Source organism: Bidens hawaiensis, unplaced genomic scaffold (assembly GCF_021521415.1).
Source record: "Bidens hawaiensis isolate Kalapana, Puna unplaced genomic scaffold, B.hawaiensis_p1.1 tig00006913_1, whole genome shotgun sequence".
NCBI classification, from domain to species: domain Eukaryota; kingdom Viridiplantae; phylum Streptophyta; class Magnoliopsida; order Asterales; family Asteraceae; genus Bidens; species Bidens hawaiensis.
The window spans coordinates 854541-871345 of NW_027491474.1; the positions used below are offsets into that span (position 1 = coordinate 854541).

Here is a 16805-nt window from a genome sequence, read left to right on the forward strand (position 1 = left end):
AAAATACTTATCAATCAAGATAAAAAAAAAAGAGAATACGTAAACTCGGTTTGGTTTTTTTGCTTTTATGTAAACACAGACCGAAACCAAACCAAATTTCAGTTTTACAAAAACATAACTTACACCATTTAGGAGGTTGCATGCATTAGATATGCACCATGGATAATTTTCAACCAGTTTTACATGCCAATATCCTTTTTTAGCTAGATAATAAAATACATAACTTGATCAGGCTCTAGCTCTAGTGCTCTATGCCAATTAGTAAATGATTGACATCAAGATTACCTTTATGTTCACATCAGCATTCTGGCTCAAAAGCAATTCTGCAGGTCTAGTATGGCCAATATCAACAGTCCAACTCAAAGGGGTCAGACCCCAACCATCTGCAAGTAATTAAAACATCACATTAATTCACATTATTTCATAGTTATTTACTTAATTCAAATCAAGTGATCTACTAATATCTTTCGCCATTGCTTTATATATAATCATTATAATTTAAAGCTTATATTACATTATTACTAAAGTCAAAAACAATAATATATTTTTATAATAAAAAAAATATATTTTGAACAGATTGTAAAAAAAAAAATTATAAATACTGATATAAGAGAACGATGAATGCCTTAATTACCATGTCACGGTTATAAATGTTAGGGATGACTAAAATAATCCATTTTCAATCAGAACCTATTTGGTCCTTAACTTTACTCATAGACATCAATTTCTTTATTGAATCATATAAACTGTATCATGGTTATAACTTACCATTGTAAAACTTACCGAAACCTTGGCCATTTTCACATAAAAATATAACAGAAATGATTTGAGCTAATTAAACCATAAACCTTCATAATTTGATTTCATACACCTACAGTACAATTACTGCAAATCAGTTCAAAATGGGGACTTACCAGCAACTATTGATTAGCAAAAATCACTCCCCAATAGTCTGCTTTTGCCTCTGTAGAAATGCCACTACCACCAATAATCTCCAGAGTAAAGTTGTTGGGTCCAAACCCAAAAGAAAGAACAACAAAATCCATCAAGAGACAAATGGCAGCAAGAACAACCAAAAGGCAGGCCTCAGCAACAAAACAAGAAAGAAATTCAAAACACAATCCATCAGAAAATTAAAAACCTAAAGCAAAAGATCGTTTGTTACATCTGATAAGAAAATAGAACTGGAGAAACGACAACAGCAAACTACGATCACAATTAGCACGTTAATTTCATTTGTACGTTAACTTTCCCCTATATATATATAAACTTATACGGCCATGGCATGCATCTTAACATCATCATCTAAATCTACTTTCCCCAAATCGATCAGTTTTTTTCAAATTCTCCTCCTTATCACTTCACATTACATTTTTTAGCACAAGATGGCACAATGCTTGAAAATGTTCCTGCTCGCAATCAAACTAATCTTCCTATTGTCGCCCTTCTCAATCGAAGATACCAAACTTATTCGGTACTTTTATTGAAGTGAAATGATAAGCAAAAATTGGTATTTGGTACTTTTATTTATTCATCTTCTTGGAAAGAAGATTTTGTTTCTTTCCTGGTAATTAGTTGCTTAACAGAAACACAAACCGAAAGAGATTAAATTTTTAAAAAAAAAAAGAAAAAGAAAACCAGCCCTATTTCTGATCAAACCCTAGCGGAGAGAAATATCTAAATCTAACTTTGATTTAACAAAACCAAAACCGAAAAAACTGACCTTATCTCAACGTCTAATTCACCATCGATCGTTGTGGAGTAATTCAGTTGCTGGAGATGGTGTGGTGACTTGAGGATGAAGATTGAAGATGGTGATGTTATTTGACTTGTATTTTAAAGAATAACCAAGAGATGAGATGAAAGGTTATTTGACATGTATTTTAAACCCAAATTGTGAGAAATCCTGTGTTTACACAAGTATTTATCGTCTGTACTTGGGAACTTTAGGGCTGTAAACGAGATTTTATGTTTGTGTTCGTTCATTAAGAAAATGAATGTGTTCATCAACGGTTTACGAACACAAATAAAAATCAATAGAGCCTAGAATTGAGACCGGAGTATTCATCAATATGAATAATAAAAGTCTGTAAACAAATCAAACAAACACAAACAAGGATATGTTCTTGTTCACTCATTTAACTTTAAACGAATTGAATACGAACGCTTAATCGAACAAATATTTATATTCATTTTCATTTGTTTAAAAAAATGAATATTTGTGTTCATTTATGTTCATTTGTTTATAATCTAAACAAACATAACTGAACAAAGACAAACGAACATAAATGAACATAGATGCCAAATGTAAATAAACACAAACAAGCATAAATGAACGTAAATGAAAACACTTAAATGAACTCAAATTAAAAAAAATTGTAAAAACCTTTAATTAGATTACTCATCAAGATAATAAGTAATTATTTTCTATTAATACATAAACGAACATAAATAAACAGATACAGACGAACATAAATAAGCGAACATAAACGAACGTTCGTGAACATAAATGAACGAACGCAACATGTGTTCGTGTTCGTTCGTTTATTAAATAAACGAACTTCCCGCAGAACGGTTCACGAATAGTTCACGAGTGTTCGGTTCGTTTACGGGCCTAATCAGAAAGAAGCAAAGACAGAACGTGACACAGGCACACGGCTGTATAGTAACTCCAAATATCGTACACGTTTATTTCAGGGCATTCTTTTAAATATTTGTATTCTAAATGTATTGCTCAAGATTAAGTTATTCAAAATTTGTCTCGTGTAAAAATAGGTTTAATCGAGCCGACCTCTTTGTTAACGAGGTATTCCGTATTCGAGAATAGAGAACATTAAATTGAATAATAATAATAATTATTATTATTATTATTATTATTATTAGTAAATTTATTTTTATAATTGTTGTTGGCAATTTATCAGCTTTTCATTAGCTGTCTTTGAATTTCTATAAATGGCAAATATTAATTTTGGTTTTCTGTTAGTTCCTCCACATGTCATTTCATATGTCCAATTATGTTCCATGAACAAGTCAACTAATTAACTGTTTCATTCATGTTTTCCTCAAAAAATTCAACATGCTTTTAATATTCATTAGACTTAATATTTAATTAATTTCCCTCTTTACTATCTATTTTTATTTTTCTTTATTTACATGCCAAATCAGGATACATTGGTACCCTTTTATTTGTTTAGCAGAAACATAGGAAAACCAAACCAGAGACACAAAACAAAAAACAAAAAACAAAGATTACCAATCTTGCATGCTGTTTGAAGGATAACAACAAACATGTCCCTTTAATCTATATTTTCATCATATTTATGATATGACATCATGTTCTTTTTCATGGAATTCATGATATTTTGTTTCAACAAAAGACAATTAGGAACAAGATCCATGAACACTTTATAAAATCCGAGGTTATGAAGGCATGGGAAGCAACGATTCGAAAAACACAACACGCGAAGAAACAAGCCACCAACATATTCGGGTCAGCCCATGTGGCCCACGTGGACGATGAAGACGCTGACCAAGACGAGATTCATGCAGCCGGTGAGGTCTACCATGCAGAAAGATATTTATCAAATGGTGACTATTACACGGGCCATTGGTGCGACAATTTCCCACATGGGTTCGGTAAATATTGGTGGACCGATGGGTGCATGTATGTTGGTGACTGGTTTAAAGGCAAGACCATGGGCCGAGGGACGTTTAGTTGGCCCTCGGGTGCCACTTATGATGGAGAATTCAAAAGTGGTTACATGGATGGTGAGGGCACGTATACGGGCCCGAATGGTGACACGTATAGAGGTCAGTGGATTATGAATTTAAAACATGGAAATGGTGTGAAAGAATATACAAATGGTGATATTTATGATGGTGAATGGTGTAGAGGGTTACAAGAAGGTAATGGTATGTATAAGTGGAAAGATGGTAGTTATTATGTTGGAGAATGGAAGAATGGGAAAATGTGTGACAAGGGTAAAATCGTCTTTTCGGACGGGAGCATGTATGAAGGTGAATGGGATGAAGGTTTACCCAAGGGAAACGGGTCTTTAAGTTTGCAGACGATTGTGAATACAACGGTGTTTGGAGTAACGATCCCGAAAAACAAGATTTAGCACAGTCACAAAGTGATGATTGTGGTGTTGAACACGATCCGCAACAAGTTTATGAATTTTATCTAAAGGATTGTGAGATTTCACCTCAAGATAAAGTTCCCATTTTGCCCTCACAAAAGAAACTCGCGCTTTGGAGATCGTCTAAAGGAAACGAGCCTGCGGTTAGACCACGAAGGTTGTCGGTTGATGGGAGATTGGATGGAAATGTTGATAAGGAATTTAGTCAAATGAGTATGTTGGATGATAATGATAAAAGCATGAAATCTATAGATGATACATCATTAATAACATTATCTGATGGAACCCCAATTAGGATTCCAAATGTTGTCAAGAAACAAGGTGAAACAATCTCAAAAGGGCATAAGAATTATGAACTTATGCTTAATTTGCAACTGGGAATCAGGTTATTATTTCAAGTTTTAATCTTTATTGTTTTAACTTAAATATTTCTTTTTCTTCATGGAATTTTTGTAGGCTTGCAAATGAACTGAACAAACACGATTATTTGTTTAACTTTAACCGACAAATGATCGAACATGAATAATGAAACGAATGGGTTTTCTTGTTTATGTTCGTTCGTTAACTAGTATAAACGAACGTAAATGAACGGGCATGGCTATACATAGATGAACAAATATAAGTGAGCTAAAGTAACGTGTTGGTCCTAAAAGTTATAAAACTAGACTAAATTGTAACGGGCCAAAAACTTTTAAACGAGTACATTAATGAGCCTAGACAAACAAACTTAAACAAATTTAAACCAGCAAACTTGAAGGAACAAACTACACATGTGTTCATGTTCGTTCGTAAATGACCATATACGAACTTCTAGCCAAATGGTTAAAGGAATGTTCACGAAACGTTCGGTTCATTTATACGTCCAAATTTTTTAAATGATATTGTGTTATTTGTAGGCATTCTGTAGGAAGACCGGGCCCCATGCCATCCTTAGACTTAAAGGCATCTGCTTTTAATCCAAAAGAAAAGGTTTGGACAAGATTCCCACCAGAGGGATCTAAACACACTCCTCCACATCAATCTTCTGAATTTAGATGGAAAGATTATTGCCCCTTAGTTTTCAGGTCAGACAGTTTAATATTTATACGTGGTAATGTTGGCCCTTTTTCTTAAACGGGCCGATTTGGGTGTGCTTTGTTTTAAACAGGTTGGAAGCTGCCCAAAGTTTTTATTAATGGGTTATATATTGTCTCTAATGGGCCAAATGGGCTAAAGTCATTTTATTTCATGACTTAGTTTTAGTAATCATAATTAATACTTTTGTTATAATCATGGACAAAAAAGTAACTTTTGGGCCAACTAACCCGGCCCGATCTGTTTATGCCCGAACAAAAAAATGACCCACTTAATTTTAAATCAGTTTAGACCTGTTATCAACCCGCCCGCCTTAACTTTTTATTAAAAACAGACGATAAATGTATGATGATATCATGAACATGTGTAGGACATTAAGGATGTTATTCAAGGTTGATGCAGCTGATTACATGTTATCCATATGTGGAATTAACGCCCTTCGCGAGCTATCTTCTCCTGGAAAAAGTGGAAGTTTCTTTTACTTGACGCACGATGACCGTTACATGATCAAAACCATTAAAAAAACTGAAGTAAAAGTAAGACATAAATCCTAGTTATATAAACCAATTTAATTGTGTAAATAATTAATTAGTTTTACTAATGTTATGGTTGATGATTTTAGGCCATATTAAGGATGTTGTCTGCATACTACAACCATTTTCGGTCCTTTAAGCATACTTTACTCACCAAATTCTATGGGCTACATTGTGTCAAGCTAACTGGTGCTGCACAAAAGAAGGTTTGATGTACATGATACTTGAAATCACAGCCTGCCCATTTTCTAATCATAACTAAAGCATTATTATTATTATTATTATTATTATTATTATTATTATTATTATTATTATTATTATTATTATTATTATTATTATTATTATTATTATTATTTGTGGGATTTACTAGGTGCGACTGTTGTTTTTTGAGCTATTGATGAATTTTGTTGAATAGGTACGATTTATCATCATGGGCAACCTTTTCGGCACGGATCATGTAATTCATAGGCGATTTGACTTAAAAGGGTCTTCACTTGGTCGGCTGACCGATAAGCCCGAATCAGAAATCCAGACCACCACTATTCTTAAAGATCTTGATCTCAAATTCATGTGTAGACTTGACAAAAATTGGATACAAGAATTCAGAAGGTAAAACTTCATAATCATCATAATAAGTAATTTATTGCCATGATAACCATTTTTCTTTCTCTTTATTTATAGTAGTTTATTACATCAAAAGTTAGCCCAATTGTATATAAAGTAAATTCATTTTATGTAAGTAACCTTCTATAGAACATAAAATGATGACATGGCTTGGAATGCTACACGGTTCGTGTTCATAGGTTGGTGGGTCCAACCCGAATATTGTGTCAGACACATGAACGCGAACACGACAAGACTATTCGCGGGTGGAGACAAGCATGACCCGTTTAACCCAAATTTTATTATATTATATTATTTGTACATTTTAATGCTCGAAAGTTATATATTTATAACTAAGACTATAATTGTGTTATAAGTTAAAACTTGATGTCAGTTATCTTTTAACTTAGCATAAAGTGATAAAACACAACATTTTTCAAAATAAATTAAAAAATAAACGGGTCAGCCCGCGAACCTATGAAGTTGACCCACTCCCAACCTGTTTAGCTAAGCATGTTCGTGGTCCAACCCAAAACTGACCAAGCCCATTTAGACTAAGCCCAAACCCGTGAATTTCGTGCTTGGTATTTGTCATTCACACTCTTTGTCATGTCACATTGCCATGTCATAGAAAGAGGTAAAAGTTACATTTTTGTGTAATTATTAAACCCTTATTTCTAAAGAACTTTGTATGATATATTCAGGCAAATCGACAAGGATTCCGATTTTCTTGAGCAGGAAAGAATCATGGATTACAGTCTGTTGGTTGGTCTCCATTTCAAAGAAACCAGTGCTAGTGAATTAGGTAATGTGTCCATTGTTTATATAAATGTGGCATAAAACATCCATATTTGTTTTTTTTTTAATTTGCAGATTATTGTGGTGCAGGTGCTTCTACATATAAAGCTCCAGATCCTGCAGGGTAATACTGTAATTCTACCATTTTTGTAACTGACCATGGGTGGGTTAAGACGGGGTTGGCCGTTGGGTAACGGGTCAAGCGTGTACCTTTTAATGTGGATCAAAACGGGTCGGGCCTACTGGCACACGTTTTGTCAACTTTGTAAATAGTTTTTTTGTTAAAAAATAGCTCGAAAATCGTGTTACACATGAACCCAAATATGACATGAGTATTCACAGGTTGACACAAACACGGCCTGTTTAAGTTAACGTGTTTGTGGGTTCAGTCCGAAACTGGCACGAACCCGTTTAGACTAAACCCAACCCGACATTATTTAACATGGTACAATTACAGGGCTAAACTGGGAATTAACATGCATGCACGGGTCGAAAAGATGGAAAGAAAGAATGAAATGGAACTAATTGGTAAACCAACCGGAGTATGTTATGATGTTGTAATGTTTTTTGGCATCATAGACATACTTCAAGATTATGACATCACAAAGAAACTCGAGCACGCTTATAAATCTTTCCAATACGACCCCACATCAATATCTGCGGTTGATCCTCGACAATACTCTAAACGTTTTCGTGATTTCATCCTCAAAATATTCATAGAAGACGGCGCTTAGATTATGATGATTATATTAATTTGACAAATATGTGTTTGTTTCATACTAAAATTTTTCCATAATTGTACCAATGTTTCCTGATTGTTGATGTTTCTTGGATATTTTGTTTTATAAATGTATGGATGTATATTGATTGTATTGTTGTGCGTGATCAAGGAGAGTTTATGTTTTTATGAAGTATTGTACATTGAAATGTAAATGCATGGTTATTGGCGTCAGGGCCAGCTCTGAGAAAGCAAAAAAACTTTTGGGCCAAAGGCGAAAATTTTTTTGGGCCTTAAATAAAAGGAGTATTTTGTTAAGTTTAAACAGTTTAATGTTTATATGGACTTAATTGGTTATAATTTCGGTTGTGCAAAAACTTTTGTATAAAAAAGGAATTAAAGATGTCTCAACTAAGGCTATAACCCACAACCTCTTGGTTGTAAGTAATACACATTTGCCACTAAACCAAGCTAATGGTTATGTTATTGTGTTTAAACATTAAATATACATATTGTTTTTAATAAAAATACATATAATTTTTTTCAAAAAAAAAAAAATCAGGCCTAGCGGGGTGTCAGGCCTGTGGCCGTCGACCACCCTGCCTCCCCCAAGGGCCGGCCCTGATTGGCGTTTGGGCATTAAAAAAAAAAAGGAAAAGAAAAAGACAAATTCCCATCTCTAAGTGTCAAGTATGTTTGGTTATGTGGGGTGTAACCCGCAAGAACCCGATAATTACCAAATCATCGGTCGACAACTCACCAACTCCATTTAACCTATCGGAACCCGCATCAACTAGCGCTGGTGTTACCGTGAACCCATCCACACACCATGCATTGTCTTCCAACCTCAACACGCAACTATCTTTCTCATCTTTCAACACATGCTCAAGCTCGATTCTCTTACCTCGGTTGGAGTAACCAAGGGCCGGCGGCTGTGTACATTCTCGTGATACCCAAATGGGGTACCCTATTACAGAATATAACTTGACAAAACAAATGACCAATAGTAAATTTAAGATTACTATTTAAAGAATCATCTGTTTTATTTACACTACTTTCAATGATATCATTTCTAAAACCACCTTGAAAAACAAAGCCAAAAGTAAACATTTTTAAATTTTCATAATGAGCCTTACAAAACGTTTTAAATTGTCATTAACATTCCACTTTCTTTAGTTTGTTTAAAACAAAAGTTAAATCACGAGAACACTAATACAATCAAACTAGTCGGCTTTTCAAACCAAAACATTGTTAAGAAACTAAAAATCAAGTGGATTAAGCCAATTGGACCAGTGGCTTATGTTATAAGATACGGAAAAATTTTGGGTTAAAAAGTGTAGACACAAATACAATTGGGTTTAACAACCAAGAAGCAAACAAAAGCCACAGGTCTAAAACCGAAGAGCGAAGCAAGAGGCAAACAACGTCCATAATTAACAAGAGAACCAAACTGGACACCATACCAGACTTGACAGTAATAACAATAATAATAACACAAACAAACATCAACGTTAACAGTCAAAAGCAAGCGTTTATAGTCATTATTCCCATCAACTTCAAAATAAAAACAGCAATTCTTGCAACAAAACAAAAACATTAAAAAACAAGGCAACATATAAAAGACAGACCCACACACGATTGGTTGGTTCGTTTGTTTTCTAACGTCGTTACCACTTACCATCGATAAAAAATATACCATAAAACCCTCAGGATTAAGCTTATTAAGTATTGTTTAATATTTTCAAACTTCAACCCATGTTATCCCACAAAAGCCCTGCTCACCAACAAGTTCATTCACCCAATATGGAAAACTCGGCACCTGCATAAACAAGTAGCATTAAAGCCAACAACAAAAGGGTATTTTCGGCTTAATAAAGTTAAAACAAAGAGCAAAAGAGAAACCTGTAGAGCAATGAGGTGCCTGCAACAATCCAAAAACCATATCCATGTATGCTCCATATTAAACACCAGCCATATGTTGGCTTATCTGATTGATGGCTGAACTGGTCGTACCAGGTCACACTCCACGTCATCCAACTTAGTAGATTTGTTCAAAACCTACCACAGTGTTTTTGTTAAACATAAAAACAAACCAACTGTTTGCCAAATCAAAACTATAACCCAAAACCAGATATTTGTTCAAAATTTCTCATATTTACCCGCTCCATAGTAAACAAAATAAAATCATTTGCTTATAACATGTTTTAGGGGGTACATGAAACCAAAAAAACAATATGTAACCATAAAAACGAACCGAAATAACCGAACCCAAACAAAAACCAGTACTTTGTTTTTGTGTTTCCATAAAAACCGAATTTTTGGTTCGAAATTGGTTTTGGATTTAATTAGTTTCATTTTTTAGTTTGAATGTTAAACTGTTAAAGAGTAATTTATAAGAATTTAATAAATTGTCCAACCCAAAGATTTTAGCCCAAAAATCACTATTTTAAACCAATTTCCTTTTTTTTACCCAAAATTTTTAAGCTTAAGCTTAAATGATAAAACTGACAAACTGAACCGAATCTATACATTTTCATTTTATTAAGCAAGTAAATTATGAGAATTTGATCATTAGTGTAACCCAAATATTTTAGTCCAAATTCATTATTTTGGGACAATTTTTTTTCCGACCAAAAAACTTTAAGCTTATATGGTAACACTGAAAAAATTAGAACCAAATTAAACCAAAATCAAACCATTTTCAAAAACTCAAAAACCAAACTTTAGGTTCGGGTTCGGTTTGAAAACAAAACCGACCTTAACTGACCCATGCATACCCATATAAAAACTATGAAAACTTGGAAGGGTGACTAAGAAACCTAGAACTTTTATAAAAAGCAAATATGTAAAAGAAGCAACATCTTACCATCTATGCTCCAAAAGCATCTCACACAAAGAAACGACCATCCCACATCGATTGCCCTTGATATTGTTGAGGCACTGCAAGAAACTGTTCACTATTACTCATTTTAACTGGTTCTTGGTAGACACTAGAATGTTCGGGAAGCTGATAATCAGCCCATCCGTTTCCGACTCCGATGTTGGTAGGCCCGGTGGTGGAAACCTGTTTACCCGGGAATGGAAAACAATCCATCCCCAAAGAAGTCTTGCTTGTGTTAAGAAGCTTGGTTGGCTGTGGCAGACAATCAAAAGAATTACCAAATTCATTGTTGATATATGATCCTGCATAAGGTAACTGATACCCGTCTAGCCAACTGTAATCATCCAAAACCGGGTTTTCATTTGTGGGTTTTGGAGTGTTGAAGCCAGGTGGTGGACCAAAGTGCCTCACGGGTCGACCCACTGGACTCTTATGAAACTTTGTCTTTGAAGGAATACTGTCTAAACCAGATTCTGATGTCATCACCGAGTCAAACTTGGAAGGTATAACAGTATCGTGATCCTGTTCGTTAAATAAGTCGAGATTTGAAAAACCATTGTTGATATCTTCCATTCCCATTGTTGGCTTTGATGTGTTAGGTTGTGCAAATTGCTCTGCAACAAAACCATAACCAAAACCACCATATGAGGTTAAAGAACTAATGGAATTGGCAACAATACCCTTTGATGTTTCATTGATTTGCTTCTCGGGTACGGAAGGTTTGAAGACGATAATCTCATCTTCATCTTCAAATTCTTCACTAATTTCAACACGCGGCTCGAAACCGTAGAAAAACTTATTTGACTTGGAGTCAAAATAAATTCCTTGTTGACCAAGTTTAACTTTTGTAGCAATAGCCTTCGCGGTGGCCACGATCCGCTGCACTCGAGCGTTCTTTTCCTTATTTCCATCATTTGTTCTAGAAAAATCTAGAAGAAGTTGACCGGGGACGAGAGGAAGAAAGCCTCTTAGCTCGATGTCTTCAGGCAATGGAAAACATGTTTCATTGTGGTGGGACCCACTCGATGATAACATCTTGTTAAGAAACAAAACGAGGTTGTTCCAAAAGAGGGATCTAGCTGCTGCTTGCTTTTCATCCGCTTCTTTAATGACAACAACATTGTCCTCAGAATAAGCTAGCCATTGAATGAAAACCATGATGCCGGGAAGGAAGAAGCTTCCGGTAGGATCTTTTAGTTGGAAGCATCTGTCAACTATGAGTGCCATGAGATCAAATATGGCAGTGAATGCATTTTGAAGCACAACAGAACGCTGTAGAATCTCTGTGTATGACTGGTTTTCGGTTTCTTTATTTGCATTGTAGACTGTGAATATCATTATCGATATTAACCGGGTTATGAAGAGTTTACACTCATTTAAATCTGACCCAAAGTTGACCACCTCGTCTGGCCCAGAAGATAGCAGGCGAATGAAATCAGTCCGTGTTTTAGAAAAAACTTCCTCAAAAGTCTCTAAGCTATAGATGGTAAACATGAAACTGAGTTAATATTGAACCTGATCCATTTAACCTGTATAAAAAATAACCAAAATAATATATATACCTTGTGCGAGTAAAAAGAATGCCATTTAGTCTGACAAAGCGGATGCTGAAAGCTTTAAGAGTTTCAGGGACAGTAATGTCTTTTTCCAGAGGAAGATGTGGTTCAGTTTTTCTATCCTTTATTGAAACCCGTGTTTCACCTCTGTTTCTGCCTTTCCCGTTCATTCGTGCAGGTAACTTTTTGGTGGGAATAGGTTTTGAATCCCCAAGCAGCTGACAGTAACTTTGACGATTCTGCCCAAATTATAATTTTTGAAAAATTTATCACATCATTGTATAAACAAATTACACCCTAATTCCTTGTTACCAACTTACCATAACCTGAAGTATAAGGTTCTTTAAATAAAACTTTGGAACCAGATTAAAATGTACATTATTTATTATAAGTTTAACTTGCACACCGATCCTTAAGACTTTATTATTAAATGATTTGAGAATAAAGCCCAAAGTTATTCTATTATTTACATTATTTATTTCAATCAAAGTTATTACTCTAAATAATGAGATTTTATATTTTATATTCTATAGATTCATGAAGTACAAATCTAACAGTTATATTAGCAAATAGATACCTTCTCAAACGCAATGATCAAATTGTCTCTCGCAGTAGTGAACGGAGTTTCAATTGCTAAACTTCGAAAATAACGGTAAACAGCCAAAAGTTCATCTCCAGAATAAGAAGCCAGAATAGCAAGCTGGAAATATAAAGCATTAGTCAGTAAAAAGGTTAAAAACAAGTACACGAAAAAATGTATAAAAGAATAGATAGTGGACTGTGACTGATTATAACCAGACCTGATGATGTGGATTCCCACTGGAAGGCCAAAGAGTAGCAGCTTTCATATAGTAACTTGATGCTGCAGCAAAATCCCTAGCTTTTGAGTCACCTTCAACATATAACCCTTTATAACGAGCAAGATCCCCCAGGTATATAAGGCATCGATGGCATGATAATAGACCTTTTTTAACATCTATAGATTTACTTCCATCTTTATCATTTTGTGAATCATCTGACATGTAACCTAGAGAGAACCCATATTTTGCCCTAATTTTCTCCATCAAATCATGATAAAATCCAGTAGCTTCTGATAAAAAGGTCTTAAACTGGGAACGTATTTTGGTGATTCGGTCGGGACCAGGTCGGGAAGGGCCTTTAGCATTTTGTGGTGCAGAAGCTTGAGCAGAGTTGTAGTGTGCACGTAACTCCTCGATACGTTTGTAATGTAACTGCCATAAAGCATACTCGATGTCATTTTTTTCAGAGAAAGCATGGTCTTCTAGAAGAATTGACTCATAACTCTCTCGCATTTGTTGCCATGTATTCGGGTCTGCTGTGATTTTTGCTTGTGCTGCTTTTCGACGATTAACTTCCAGCTCAGCATTCTGGAAAATAAAGATACATGAGATGGAAAGCTTACTATGTATAAATAACTTATAATTGACCAGATTAATCCACGAGCAAGTAGATTACTGAAAGTAATGTTTCAAGTTTTATAATCTTTTGTCAAATATTTTATAGCCATCTAACAATTGCAAATAAAAATTAATCTTGTAATACACCAAACCTCGTAGATTTGTGTTTTCATATCATGATATAACTGTTTGTTGGTTTCAAACTATTTATGGATATACCAATGCTCCTCCTCCTCACAATTATTATTCATGTTACTATTTTAGATTGCCCCTGCCTCCATAAATAATTGAATACCAATTGTTTAGAAATTCATTACACCAATAACACACCTACCTATTCATCTAGTTTCATAAGACACGTGCATCGAAATTCATTAAACCAATAGCACACCTACCTATTCATCTAGTTTCATTAGACACGCATCATACACTCCGTGCACCATAAAAAAAATTTAGTAAGCCTCCCTCTAAATTGAAATATGACGCTTATCATAGTTACCTTGTTGTAAAGAAGTTGAGCACGCCCCCTTGATGAATTGCTCAAAGTGTTATTCATTGGAATGGTCATTGTCCATCAAGCGTGACAAAATTTGGCTCCAAAAGATCTGATCCAAACAGCACTAACACTTAGCAATCAACTGCATCACACAAAATACTTATAAGTGAAAAAACGCAAATTGAACTCAACAACATAATACAATTTGTGTACTTTTATATAAAACAGACACATAAAAATTAGTGCAAATTGGTTTTATTGGCTTTCTTGTTCCTTGCATCTAATTAGGATTCCATTCTGTGTTATAAACAAAATAGAACCAAAGTATTATTATAGAGTTTATTAAATGTCTTGAAAATAAAGTTACTGAGTTGACACTTTTTCTCCCAACAACACGTGATTGCATTGATTTGACACATCGGGTATAATAGTAGTTAAATTGTTAAAAAACCATAGCTAGTTATGGAAGATATCTAAGAACCCTAGTTATGTAGACAGTTACTTCCAATATTTTGTTACTTTACATAAACGATTTTAGAGCAAAATTTGAACTACTTCTCAGAAAAACTTTCAAACAATACAAGTTTCTAAAGATTGCACAATATAACTTTCAAACGATATCTTGTTAATTTCAAATTTTGAACTGCTAATGTACAGGTTAATTATCACAATTCATATTTAAATTTCCAATGAATTAAACATGTAATGATACCATATGATGCACATAGAGGAAAACAAGGCATACAAAAGCTATCTACCTGTACTTTCCATAAAAGAAGATACACCATAGAAAATCTTTATGTTAATTCTGGCAAAGCCGCAACAGTACTGGCCAACTTAATAGCCTAAATCATAGAGCTACTTCTTATAGACAAGAATGTACAGTTTTTGTTTGTCTAAATGCACTTCTGCAATAACCACTTATGCCTCTTTTGGTTGTAAAAATTTGCAAAAAATAACCTTAACACGGAAAAAGATTTACACGTGAAATAAACTGCCTATTTATTAGGCAACAAGCCATATGTTAGGTGCTCCATATAGTTTTTTAAACTCCTATCTATATATTGCATATTAAAGTTTCTCAAGCTCTTTAAATGCACCATTCAGTACATGCAATCATCAATTTCAAAAAGCCAGTTATTATATTTTATAGATGTATCAAATGCAATCAAATACATGCAAATATAGCTGATCACCAAAAAAAAAAAAATACCACCTAACGGCAAATAAAATCTCATAGTCACACTTCAAGTGATCATAAACTCATCTTCCTAATTGCAAAAATAACAAAAATTCATTCCAAACAGGAATCAAAACACAATAATTCACACAAAAAATTCTCTTATCATCACGTACACCACCAAAATTGAACAGAAACAAAAGAAAAACCTATATGTACGAAAACAACGAAAGAATGAAACGCTAATTTACACAATCCCATGTAAACTATCAAAAACCTAATGAAAAGTATTCCGAACGCGAATCAAAACTCAAACTAATACGCACATACACATCCAACAATTCACACATAAAATTCTCTATCATCGCATACTCCACCAAAAATAAAAAGAAACAAAAAAACAACAAAATGAACGACAACAACAGATGAAGTAGATGCTATTTTAATTGCGTACTCCGCCAAAACTAAACAAACAAAAAAGTGAAAAACACCTACATGTATGAAAACAGCGAATAAAAACCTAATTTAAGCACACGATCACATGTAAACTATCGAAAACCTAGATACACAATCCATCAAGTCATCAAGATTATCAATTATCAAAGCGATTAAAACTACACCTGTTCGAAATCATCTCATACTCAGGCAAAATTAAAACACAAACAAAAAAACGTAAATGCACAAACGAAATACTAACCGAAATTGCAACCTATCAAAAACCTAAGAGAAAATGCTAAATGTCAAAGCGATCATGCAAGGATTAAAATTATACCTATTCGGAATCATCGCATACACCGCGAAATCAAATATCAACAAAAAACCTAAAAGTACGGAAAACCTAATTTAACCGCATTTAAACCTAGATAGACGATGAATCGATATTGGTAAATATCAAATGAATCATGGAAAAATTGAAATTATACCTATTCGGAATCAGATCTGGACGTATCTTGTGATCGAGAGAGTATTCGCCGAAGAAGTGGACTGAATATTATTTGAAGGCGTTACGTTAAGAGGAGATCTGCGAAGGTATGAATTGGTTTAACGGCGAAAGGGGGAGGAGAAAGATGATCATATTATTGTTATTGGTGGTGGTTGATATTTTCTGCTTTTGGGTTGGGTTTTTGGGTCGTCTAGTCGGCTATGACTCCAATTTTTTTATTTTTTTCTAATAAATTTAAATGCATTTTTTAACTTATTATCTCAAATCCTTTCATTTTTCAGAAAAAATTTCCAGGAGGTAATGAAACATGACATAAATATGTTCAGATAGTCCTTACTTGTTTGATTACGAGTTGTGTTTGGGTTAATATGTTTATCTAAATTGTATTTTTATACGAATAATTATGATTGTATTCAAGTTGAACAATTTAAACCAACAAATTGTCAGCTTGAAGCTTGACAAACAA

The 16805-nt window shown here is 34.0% G+C and overlaps 1 protein-coding gene and 1 pseudogene across 2 annotated transcripts; one reads left to right on the forward strand and one right to left on the reverse strand.

Annotated features, from left to right (window-relative positions):
• Nucleotides 1-3403: 3403 nt before the first annotated feature.
• LOC143633886 (phosphatidylinositol 4-phosphate 5-kinase 4-like) lies at nucleotides 3404-7881 on the forward strand (annotated as a pseudogene).
• A 1704-nt stretch (nucleotides 7882-9585) lies between these two features.
• LOC143633911 (nonsense-mediated mRNA decay factor SMG7-like) lies at nucleotides 9586-16352 on the reverse strand. Of its 2 annotated transcripts, XM_077102126.1 has the most exons (9): nucleotides 16320-16352; nucleotides 14220-14358; nucleotides 13103-13690; nucleotides 12880-13002; nucleotides 12309-12541; nucleotides 11025-12223; nucleotides 10732-10805; nucleotides 9768-9923; nucleotides 9586-9684 (listed from the first exon to the last, which is right to left on the reverse strand). In XM_077102126.1, exons 2-7 carry the CDS (start codon nucleotides 14286-14288, stop codon nucleotides 10753-10755), a joined length of 2265 nt encoding a protein of 754 aa, XP_076958241.1. In that variant the 5' UTR covers nucleotides 14289-14358; nucleotides 16320-16352; the 3' UTR covers nucleotides 9586-9684; nucleotides 9768-9923; nucleotides 10732-10752. The 2 variants fall into 2 exon arrangements, with proteins under 2 accessions (XP_076958241.1, XP_076958240.1); XM_077102125.1 differs by having other exon boundaries at nucleotides 10732-12223.
• Between the last annotated feature and the right edge of the window lie 453 nt (nucleotides 16353-16805).